The sequence below is a fragment of the Aquarana catesbeiana genome, linkage group LG02, assembly GCF_042186555.1.
Source record: "Aquarana catesbeiana isolate 2022-GZ linkage group LG02, ASM4218655v1, whole genome shotgun sequence".
Classification (NCBI taxonomy): Eukaryota; Metazoa; Chordata; class Amphibia; order Anura; family Ranidae; genus Aquarana; species Aquarana catesbeiana.
Window position 1 is genome coordinate 39,891,695 of NC_133325.1, and position 12,300 is coordinate 39,903,994.

The window sequence follows — 12,300 nt, forward strand, 5'->3', positions numbered from 1 at the left end:
TGGAAAAAAATATATATAATATTTGGGCTTCTAAGTAATTTACTAGCAAAAAAAAAAAACTGATTTTAACTTGTAAACAACAAATCTCAGAAAGAGGCTCCATCCTTAAGCGCTATATAAAATAAAGTTTATTATTACTATTATTTTTATTATTAAGTTAGAAAACTGCTGCAAATATGACTCTTACCAAAACGGTGATGGATATATGGCTGAACCTTTGTTGTTTTATTGTTACAGGAACAAAGAAACAGTAAATTATATTATAACCTTGTTGTGTTGTACACATACGCTGATCAGCCATAACATTATGACCATCCATCATAATATGATCACCCGCCTAATATTAAGTAGGTCCTCCTTTTGCCACCCAAACAGCCCTGACCTTTTTCGAGATATGGCCAGTCATCTAACCATTACAATTTGGCTCTCAGATCCATACACTTGCCAATTTTTTCTACTTTCAACAAATCAACTTCAGGGACAATATGTTTACTTGCTGTGATATATCTCACCTACTTTCAGGTGTCATTGTAACAAGATAATCATTGTTATTCACTTTACTTTTCAGTGGTCATAATGCTATGGCTGATCGGAGTATAGTTCGTTGTGTGGACAGAGATACTCATAAAAAAACACAATTGGATGTTCAATGAGTCATGTAGAAGACATCTGTCTATAGGGACCTCTGTTCTGGGACAAGGATAGTAACACAAGGGACACTGAGGAACTCTCATAGACTGGAACAAATGATGCAATATAAGTCAACTTATATAATGATTGGCTGATCAAAAAAAAAAAAAAAGTATGGTACAGGTAATAAATAGCAGGCAATTCCTGGGATTTTGCAGTAGATTAATCAATAGGTACCAATACTGATGACTGAGCATTACAGAGGTAAGCGCTTCACATCACAACCATACCCCACATTAACTAAATGTTAGAATTATGTTTCTAAAAATAATAAATAAGCAATTTTTATGTACTTCAAATGACTTTATGCAGAGGGTATTATAGTGGGCAGTATGTGCAGGAGAGGAGTGTGGAGGATATTTGGTAGCAGTATGTGCAGGTGAGAAGTGTGGAGGGTATGATGGTGGGCAGTATGTACAGGAGAGAAGTGTGGAGGATATGATGGTGGGCAGTATGTATAGGAGAGAAGTGTAGAGGGTATGATGGTGGCCAATATGTACAGGAGAGAAGTGTGGAGGATATGATGGTGGGCAGTATGTACAGGAGAGGAGTGTGGAGAGTGTGATGTTGGGGAGTATGTACAGGAGAGGAGTGTGGATGGTATGATGGTGGACAGTATGTACAGGAGAGAAGTGTGGTGGGTATAATGGAGGGCAGTATGTACAGGAGAGGAGTGTGGTGGGTATGATGGTGGGCAGTATGTATAGGAGAGAAGTGTGGAGGATATGATGGTGGGCAGTATGTACAGAAGAGGAGTGTGGAGAGTATGATGTTGGGGAGTATGTACAGGAGAGGAGTGCGGAGGGTATGATGGTGGACAGTATGTACAGGAGAGAAGTGTGGAGGGTATGATGGAGGGCAGTATGTACAGGAGAGAAGTGTGGTGGGTATGATGGAGGGCAGTATGTACAGGAGAGGAGTGTGGAGGGTATGATGGAGGGCAGTATGTACAGGAGAGGAGTGTGGAGGGTATGATGGGGGCAGTATGTACAGGAGAAGAGTATGAAGCGTATGATAGTGGGCAGCATGTACAGGAGAGGAGTGTGGAGGGTATTATGGGGGCAGTATGTACAATAAAGGAGTGTGGAGGGTATTATGGGGGCAGTATGTACAGGAGAGGAGTGTGGCGGGTATGATGGTTGGTCGTATGTACAGGAGAGAACTGTGGATGGTGTGATGGTGGCCAATGTGTACAGTAGAGGAGTGTGGAGGGTATGAAGGGGACAGTATGTAGAGGAGAGACGTGTGGAGGGTATGGCAGTGGGCAGTATGTATGTACAGGAGAGGAGGGTGGAGGGTATGATGGTGGGCAGTATATACAGGAAAAAGGTGTTGAGGGTATGATGGTGGGCAGTAAGTACAGGAGAGAAGTGTGGAGGGTATGATGGGGGCAGTATATGTAGGAGAGAAGTGTGGAGGGTATTATGGGGGCAGTATGTACAGGAGAGAAGTGTGGAGGGTATGATGGTGGGAAGTATGTACAGGAGAGAAGTGTGGAGGATATTATGGGGGCAGTATGTGCAGGAGAGGAGTGTGGAGGGTATGATGGGGGCAGTATGTACAGGAGAGAAGTGTGGAGGGTATTATGGGGGCAGTATGTGCAGGAGAGAAGTGTGGTGGGTATGATGGAGGGCAGTATGTGCAGGAGAGGAGTGTAGAGGGTATGATGTGGGCAGTATGTGCAGGAGAGGAGTGTGGAGGGTATGATGGGGGCAGTATGTACAGGAGAGGAGTATGAAGCATATGATAGTGGGCAGTATGTACAGAAGAGGAGTGTGGAGGGTATTATGGGGGCAGTATGTACAATAAAGGAGTGTGGAGGGTATGATGGTGGGCAGTATGTACAGGAGAGGAGTATGAAGCGTATGATAGTGGGCAGTATGTACAGGAGAGGAGTGTGGAGGGTATGATGGGGACAGTATGTAAAGGGGAAAAGTGTAGAGGGTATGATGGTGGCTAGTATGTGTAGAAGAGTAATGTGGAGGATATGACAGCAGGAAGTACACGCAGAAGAGGAGTGCAGAGGGTATGACAGTGTGCAATGTAGGCTACAGGGAAGTATGTGCAAGGGTTTGTAGGATATGACATTGGGTAGCATTTTTAAAGAGAGATGTTTGGAAGGTATGAGACTGGACAGAATGCAGGATAAAAGTGTGCAGGTTATGATAACAGGAAGAATGAATAAGCAATAGTGGTGACATTTGGGGAAGGACAAATCTGGGGTGAGTAGGCTTATTTTCACCAGGGTTCCTAAACAGAATGAATAACTGTACCATTTAAAAAAAAATTCAGTTATCAATTAAACAGCTGGCCTGGTGTCTACATTTATCTGTAAACCAACTATCTTACCAACCACCCAATCAATCACTACTATTCATTTTATTTTTCTTCACAGCTAAAGAATTTTACTAAAAAAAGATAGAAATCTTGGCATTGTCTCAGCCATGTCTAATTCGACATCTATACAGAACAAATTACCGCTTTCAGTAAGGCTGACACTTGTTGTACCATCTGTTGTCTTCTTGTGTCTCTTCCTCTACTTCATCACAGTCATAATCCGAGTCTACTGGAACACTCCTCATGTCCGTGAGACCTCTCGTTACATTCTGTTCTTTCACATGCTCATGTATGATACCTTGTACCTCCTGGTTGGATTCCTGTTGTTGATGACCTCTCAGCTTTCTCTAACCATGCTTATTTCCATCTGCTACATCTTAGTGGCCATTGTAGAAACTACCTTCTTGATAACTCCATACATCTTGGCAGCAATGGCCCTGGAGCGTTATATATCAGTGTGTTTTCCATTAAGGCATGTGCAACTCTGTACCACACAAAGGTCTAACATCACAGTGGTGGTGCTATGGATGATTTCACTGACTCTTAAGGTTGTAGATTTCACCCTATTAGCTAAAGCTGTGAACAGAGATTTTTTTGGTCATTATGTGGTATGCAACAGGTATGTACTAATCGTCAGCCCAGTTCAAAGCTTAGTAGGAATTTGCAAAACCATGCTGAGCTTAGCATCTGTAGGACTTGTCATGTTATATACATATATCAGAATTTTAATGGTGGCATTAAAAATTAGCTCTGGGAAGTCTTCTGCCCAAAAGGCATCTAAAACGGTTCTACTACACGCATTTCAGCTCCTTCTTTACATCATATCTTTGACTTCTTCAACAGTTGAAGATCGTTTTGCTGAATATAAAATCGTCATACAGTTTATAGCTTACTTGGTGTTTATGTGCTTTCCACGATTTATTGGGCCCTTAATTTATGGGTTAAGAGATAAAGCTTTTCGCAAATGTATACAGAAGACTTTAGGAGTTGGTCTCTATAATAAAAGATTGTAAGCAGGTGTGATTCCTAAGACTGACCATAAAAGAGTAGGTCCTGAATTAATTATGATGAAAAATCTACAAAAAAACTGTAACTATGAACAAGAGCACCAAATATTCTCCCAAGTGAATCTTCTCCCCAAATTGGTAGCATGTATTTGAAACAAAACTGTACCAAGAACAAAGAACACACACTTTATATAGTGTGGTGGGTCCTTAAATGTGGTGGAAAAATTTGTTTTCTTTTTTGAGTTTTTCTTTTTTTTTCCCCCCTGGTGATCCTACCAGTAATACAATTCTTGTCTAGGGTGATCACACTCACTTACTGCACTGAACAGATATACCAAAATGTCTTTAATTGTATATTTAAAGAACCAAAAGGAAACAAATAAGAGGAATTCATCGTTAGGGTTTATAAACACTTTAAGTGTCTCTTACTATTCTGAAACCATGCATTTTCTCCTTAGTATGAGCATTCCAACTAATAAATATCCTGATCTAGATATGTTGAGTCGCATTCTTTGGCCTTTACAAATCTAATGCTTCTTTAATACTTCTCCCAGGTCACCACATTTGACCCACAAACAAATCCTAAACAATTGCTTTCGGTTGCATGTGTTTTCTATGATTATCTGCTTATTTTGCACTATGCCTCATACAAGGTACAATCTATGGTCCCCTCCTTCCATGAAGCTAATCTCCGTGGCTCTGCCAGGTTCTACGTGGTCACGTGGCCAGTTGTTTCCAATATGATAAGTGTCCATCTTGCTTTAGGTCTTGCGGCCACTGAGCACACTATTTTTTGTTGGGTTTGGAAATTTGGTTGTCAGAGAGTTCAGTAGACTCTCTGCGTTTTTAGGGCCAATAGCCGAGAACAGACAGGACAGAGGCTGCAGCAGTGTAAATCTTTGGACAAAAAAAGACAGAAAGCAGACCGATGACCAGGACAGGCACAGATATAAACAGACAGGCAAATGGCGCAATGATGGACAAAAGCAGATAACTGGCCAATATAAGCAAAGAGAAGCTAAAAACAAACACAATCCAAACAGTTCACAGGGAAACCCGAGTCATGAGTGGTCAGACAGAAGTCAAGGACAGATAGACCTCTATCAGATAGAGATAAGCAAATGGGCAAACCTTTTGATCAGGCCCAGGCTTAAGACACTTTAACCACTTGCCAACCGCCTAACTTATATGTGCGTTGGATCACATACCTAGTATGTGATCCACGCACCTGGGTAGGGGCACGTGCAATTGCTGGCCTGGCTGTGCTGTGATTCACTTGTGATGTCATAGTTTGTAGATGCTGTAAGTGTCAGACAAACCAATCCATATACACTTGTTGGGATTTTTGTTTATTACCAAAGACATGTAGCAGAATATATTTTGGCCAAAATCTATGAAGAGCACAAACAAGTGTAGCAATTAGAGTATTACAAGCTTATAATGTTACATATACATAACGAAGATTAAGAAAGAAAAGAAAAGGAGTCTTAATCAATTCTTAATGCACAAAACACAGTCTCTGGTAATCTTCAGATGTCACTTTGAATGCGGAAAATTATTCATAATCCAATGGTTACATGCAACATCCTAATCACCACGAGGATAACTCATGCGGAAAAGTGAGTGTGACGAACCCTCCACATGGAAAGAATGAAGGCTTACCAGAGGGGTTGGACTCATAGGAACATATGCTCAATGAGTCAACCAGGCTTGTATCACCAACTGGTAATAAAAAGGGGGGACCTCTCAACTGGATGACAGCGGAACTCCAAACTTGTCCGGAACCGTAAGGGAAACCTCTTTATAATGGATGGCAACCCGTCCAATGGACCGTCTGTTTCGGAAATATTTATACATACCTCACTTATATACTTAATGATACATAAGTGATTAAAACCTTTTATCTATATATGAATCAACCCATGAAATTAAGGACGAATGATACCTGTTCGAAAAGGGTAACAATCTAATTTATTTAAACTTACTATTGTACAGAAAAGAAACTTGTGTTAATATGAGATTAGCAACTATAACATAAATGATACAACCTTAAAAACAACAATGTTACCAATGATAATAAATATTGCTATAATGGTCATACTCATGCTATCAAGAGATTAATAAGGTATTAAGGCCAAATCCTATGATAGAAAAGGTTACAGGAAAGAAAAGAGACAGAGAGATACATTGTATGGAGAAGTCTTACGTAACCATCCTTCATCTAGACCGTCAGCCGAAGAGCCCTAGCCTCTCCAGGTTTTTGGTTGTATCATTTATGTTATAGTTGCTAATCTCATACCTGAGCCCTGTGAGCAGGTGTGGTGAACCCAGGGACTTGGCAATAACAGACAGTATTGTCTATCCCTACTATCAAGGGCCATGGATGATACTGACTGTTGCTCAGACTCTGTACCCTGTGGGGAACCCACTCTACTCGTCCACATTACACCCTTTAGGAGTATTTAGTCTTAATGGCCAACACTCTGCTCCTGTCCAGCATTTCTCCAATATCTGTACACTAACGTTCTCCTCTCTCTTTTTGTATTCATGCACGACTGTCTGGAGGCCCGCCCGACCCCACCTGAAGAAGCAGCGACCACCAAGTTATTTCTTGAGATAAATGTATCACGAATAAGACTTTCCTGGACTTTCCTTCACCATGCTGAAAAGTGCTGTCTCGCGGTCCGATCCAATCGATGCAACCATTACATGATCTTACAAAGATACAGGACTAGATATGCCAGGATCCCGCCATCAATGTTGGAGTTCCGCTCTTCCAAGGCAGAGGGGCGATGAAACATTGCAGTACAGACACTTGTGGTTTGGATGTGAAGTCTCAAAGGCACCAGGATTTCTTTGCTGTCTTAAGCCTACCTTGAGGAGTTCTGGCGTGTTCAAGAAAGGAAGAGGAGGCCGCAGTGGTGGTGGGGAAGGGTCAGGGCTTCTGGGCTGTTGTGGGTGGGTGCAAGATCATTGAAGGAGGACATAAGTTCAAGAATGAACTTCAGGGGGAAATGTGATGGAGATATTGAATTCCATATTTATATCAATGAGATTCAAGCGTACCATCGTGAGGACTTTCTAATTAGATTACCATGCCCCATTTTGTATGATGTGTATATGTATGTGTATATATATATATATATATATATATATATATATATATATATGTGTGTATATATATATATATATATATATATATATATATATTATATATGTATGGGTGTATATAGGTGTATTTTATAGGAACATGTGTACTAGAAGGTGGGCCTATTTACTGTTTTGGCATCTCAAACACACCTTTTATGTTGGCCTGCTATCCGCATAGTAACTAAGTTACCCTATTGTTCGTAGAGAGAGCCAGGGCAGACATTGCGTCTCTCGAGTCCTTGTAATGCTAATTTATGTTATATCACAGAGGGCTGACGGTTGGAAATCAAGAGATAGTTAAAACAGGTACTCAGGTTCTCAGACAGAATGGCACCGGAGTTCTTAAAATCTTAGCATGAACTTCTGGACAGCTTCAGATGCGACCAATCAAAAGTTAAGCCAACTTAATCAATGAACTTTAGGCTTCAGGGGTAGCCAATCAGGATTCAATGCCACTTCTGAACCAATGAGGTGACCCTGAGTTCTGATTGGTGGGAGTGGGTTCTAACAACATACAACCAAAAACCTGGAGAGGCTAGGGCTCTTCGGCTGACGGTCTAGATGAAGGATGGTTACGTAAGACTTCTCCATACAATGTATCTCTATGTCTCTTTTCTTTCCTGTAACCTTTTCTATCGTAGGATTTGGCCTTAATACCTTATTAATCTCTTGATAGCATGAGTATGACCATTATAGCAATATTTATTATCATTGGTAACATTGTTGTTTTTAAGGTTGTATCATTTATGTTATAGTTGCTAATCTCATATTAACACAAGTTTCTTTTCTGTGCAATAGTAAGTTTAAATAAATTAGATTGTTACCCTTTTCGAACAGGTATCATTCGTCCTTAATTTCATGGGTTGATTCATATATAGATAAAAGGTTTTAATCACTTATGTATCATTAAGTATATAAGTGAGGTATGTATAAATATTTTCGAAACACGTCTCAGGGGAATAGCCCATATGAAATAAAAAGGGGCCACATAGCATAATACCGTTTGTAAAACAAATTTATTAAAAAAGGTAAACCACTTACATTTCTGTAGTAAAAAAGCGCTTAATGTAAAATTATGGCAGGCAGTGGAGTCCTCCGACGCGTTTCGTCTTACAAAACTTCATCTGGGGTACTCACCCACTGCTGCCATGCCCCTTAATATAGATACCGTGGCCCCCTTGATGAGAATCCAGCTCGCATCACCAATTGTCATGCACTTCCGGGTTCGGCCAAAATGGCGGACCCGCGTGCGTTCCAAACCTCATTATGGTGTATCCATGTGCGTTCCAACATCCTACTTCCATTTACTGAATTTCATGCAAATATCTAATAAATCAAATCCTATATGTTAATCACTTGCAACCCCCGTTGAATAAAAAAGAATCTAAAAGTAAAAAGGGGGGGAATGGACTGATGCAGTCTCGATGGTTTCCGGATTCCCCATGATATGGAGCCAGCATTTGCGAATAGGAACCACGTGACCCGACAGACGTCACCGCATCTTGAGACGAGCACATGTTACTTCCTATCCCCTGGAGCGCTGAACACAGGCGTCCCAAGCCTCCGTGTGGCGATCCACTGTGCGTGATGACGTCAGCTACGATCTGATGTGGCGGCGCAACTTAGGGGTAGTCCAATCATAATGCTGAGACCCAAATGTAAATAGACAATTAAATACAACCACAGATAATGAAATAATCAGTGGTGTATAGATGTCAATTCTCCCCGCATATCTCCGCTATAAGATAATTACAATAGTAAATAAAAAAGGGGAAAATAAATGAATAAAAAAAGAAAATGTATCTCGATAGTGTAATAGTGAACAGATAGTGCTGTTAAAAAATTACTATTGAAAGATAAAAATGAAAAAAATGAAAAAATAATAAATAAAAAATAAAAAATATAAAAAGAGAGGGGGAAATATTAAATTAGGAGAGGGTAGTGAACATCCCGTAAGGCGTCCATATCCTCAGTAAAGACATATAAGCCTTAGTGACATGAGTGACTGACCAATAACTTTAAAGTGAATAAGTGAACTATGTTTAAAAAATCAGGGGATGTAGGACTTCCCCATGATAAAAATGTCAGTGAAATTGTCAATATACAAATTAAGTGAATATGATTATGCAAAAGAAATTAACCTAATATAAATCCGAGATGGATTCTCAATGGGTTACCAGAAAAAACAGGAGATATGCATATAATAATGTATACAACATATATTCTTAAAAATTAGTGTAGATATATACTCTAAGAATCATTGATAAATGCATTTATATCTAATTCCATATTCATACCTCGTGGAGAAAGGGACTGTAGCTCATGTATCCAGAATGTTTCCAAGCGGGAAACACCTCTGGTCATAGCGCCCCCTCTCCAGGGTGGAGTGTACTTATCAATCACTAAAAATTGTGAACCTATTGGGTTACTATTATGGAACTCTTTAAAATGCCTAGGTACACTGTGCTTCGACTTCCTCCCTTTAATGAGAGCGATATGTTCACCCACTCTTCTGGTAAAAGTTCTCGTTGTGCGGCCAACGTATTGTTGGCCGCATGGGCATGTGATTAAGTACACCACATATCTGGAGTTACATGTACAAAAAGGTTTAATGGTGTACCTTCTACCTGTAACAGTAGATGTGAATTCTGTTAGTTTATGTCCCACTAATGTATTGTGTTGACATACAACACATTTTCTACACGGAAAGAAACCAGTCCAGTCGTGAAAAAAGGAAGGACGCACTGGAGGGTTGGTGACATTAGGTGCTACCAGACCATGTAGGGATGGTGCTCCCTTAAAGATTAATTTAGCTTGTTCAGGTAGCATTTTCCCTAGGATGTTATCCTGCTTCAAAACCCCCCAATGTTTTTTCATAATATTCGTAATTTGCTTGTGTTGTACTGAATATGAAGTTAACATAGCCCATTTGAATGTAGTATCAGGTTCTCTTTCTGGTTTAGCTTCAAAAAGGGAATCTCTGTCCATGCTGATGACTCTCCGAAGGTTGGATTCTAAGGTGGTACCATTATATCCCTTGTCAAGAAAACGTTGTTTCAAGACGTTCGCTTGTTCTATAAATACATCTAAGTCGGTGCAGTTCCTACGGAGTCTCAAAAACTGACTCAGAGGAACTGCATTAAGCCAGGATCTATGATGGCAGCTATCCCTGGGGATGAAGCTGTTTCGATCAGTTGGCTTAAAATATGTATTAAATTCAAAATGCTTGTTGACAATCTTAATTTCTAAATCGAGGAAATGGATCTCAGTTTTGCTAGCTTCGTATGTTAAGGAGATACCTCTGTCATTTGTGTTAAGGCACTCAAAGAATTGTTTCAATGATTCAGGAGTCCCGCTCCATAGGAGGAGGATGTCCTCTATATATGTAGCCCACAGGACCAATGAGGTGGTTCTGTGGGCGTAGACGACATCCTCCTCCCATTTGGTCATGAAGAGGTTCGCAAGGCTAGGAGCGAATTTCGCTCCCATGGCCACTCCATGTTGTTGTAAATAATAACGTTGATTGAACCAGAAGTAGTTGTGTTTGGTTGCGAATTCAAGAAGTTCTATCAAGAATTCGCATTGGAAAGGTGCCAGAGATTGTTCATGGTCAAGGAAGTGTCTGACAGCTTCTATGCCTCTTTCATGTGGTATACAGGTATATAATGAGGCCACATCAGCTGTGGCCATAATATAACCTTCCTGTAATTCAATCCTTTCCAAGAGTTTAATCGTGGAGCTGGTATCTTTCAGAAATGAAGGTGTTTTCATTATAATGGGCTGTAAATAAAAATCGATGTATTTGCCTATTGGTGAGGTGATGGAATTGATACCACTCACAATAGGCCTCCCTGGGGGACACACAGGATTTTTGTGGATTTTAGGCAAATAGTATATAGTAGGAATTCTGGGTGCAGTGGGTATCAAGAATGCTTTTTCTTTTTTATTTAAGATCTTAGAATCATAGCCCTTAGTTATAAGTGTCTGTAATCGTTTTTTGTGAATGTTAGTAGGATTGCTAGGAAGTTCCATATATGTATCGGGTTCTCTCAGAATCCGATACATCTCTTCCTCATACTGGCTCCTGTCCAGAACAACTATTCCTCCCCCTTTGTCTGCCGGGCGGACAACTAAATTTTTCCGTGCACACAAAGATTGCAATCCCTCTTTCGACAATGGTGAATGTCGAATATGTTTCTCTGGCAGTTTTGCGGGATCATCAAGAACAAGATCCCTAAAAATTTTAACTACGGGGGTAATGGGGACAGGAGGAACAAAGAGGGAAGGGTTGGATAATCCCGAGTGTACAGTTCCTGAAGTAGCTGCCGGGTAATCCATCCGTGTTGGATTGGAAATCAAATACCTTTGAATATTAATTTTACGTATATATTTATGGATGTCGATGAGCATATGGAATTTATTTAATTTCTTGGGGGGGGGCATATTTGAGACCTTTATCCAACACTGAAATTTCAGCATGGGTAAGTGTCTGGGTACTCAAATTAAATACACCTTGCCCCACTAGACTCTTTTTCTCTTTTCTTCTCTGTAGTCTCCTCCCCCCTCGACACCCTCTCTTAGGTCTGGACCTCGTTTTCTGGCATGTCGGTCCTCGTGAAAACCCTGATTTTGATAGGTCTTAGGGTTTTGGACATATGGAGAATCAACATAGTTTTCTCTCCTATTACTAGAAGTGTATGTATCTCTGAGGGGTGAGTATCTATTATAAGTACGAATTGGAGAAGAGGGATAGCGATAATATGGGCTCTCATCTCGATATGGATCAGAGCGTGTCTCCTGTCTCACAAATGGAGGACGTTGGGGCTGATTGTCATAATCCCAATAGGGACGTGTTGCGGAATGATGTGTATTTCCTCTGAAGTTACCTCTATTACCACGTTTCCCTCTGTGGTTGCCCCTCCCTCTCGAAAAATTCTTGGGGGTCTGTGGACTAAAATGGCGTACTCTAGGTTGTGACATGTGTGATTCTTCGGAGGCTTGGGACGCACGCCCGAGACCGTGTTTGTGTTCAGCGCTCCAGGGGATAGGAAGTAACGTGTACTTGTCTCAAGACGCGGTGACGTCTGTCGGGTCACGTGGTTCCTATTCGCAAATG

The 12,300-nt window shown here is 40.7% G+C and overlaps 1 protein-coding gene across 1 annotated transcript; it reads left to right on the forward strand.

Annotated features, from left to right (window-relative positions):
* Positions 1-3,134: 3,134 nt before the first annotated feature.
* Positions 3,135-4,040, forward strand: LOC141129762 (odorant receptor 131-2-like). The gene has a single exon (XM_073617848.1). The coding sequence runs from the start codon at positions 3,135-3,137 to the stop codon at positions 4,038-4,040; it is 906 nt and encodes a 301-aa protein (XP_073473949.1).
* Positions 4,041-12,300: the final 8,260 nt, after the last annotated feature.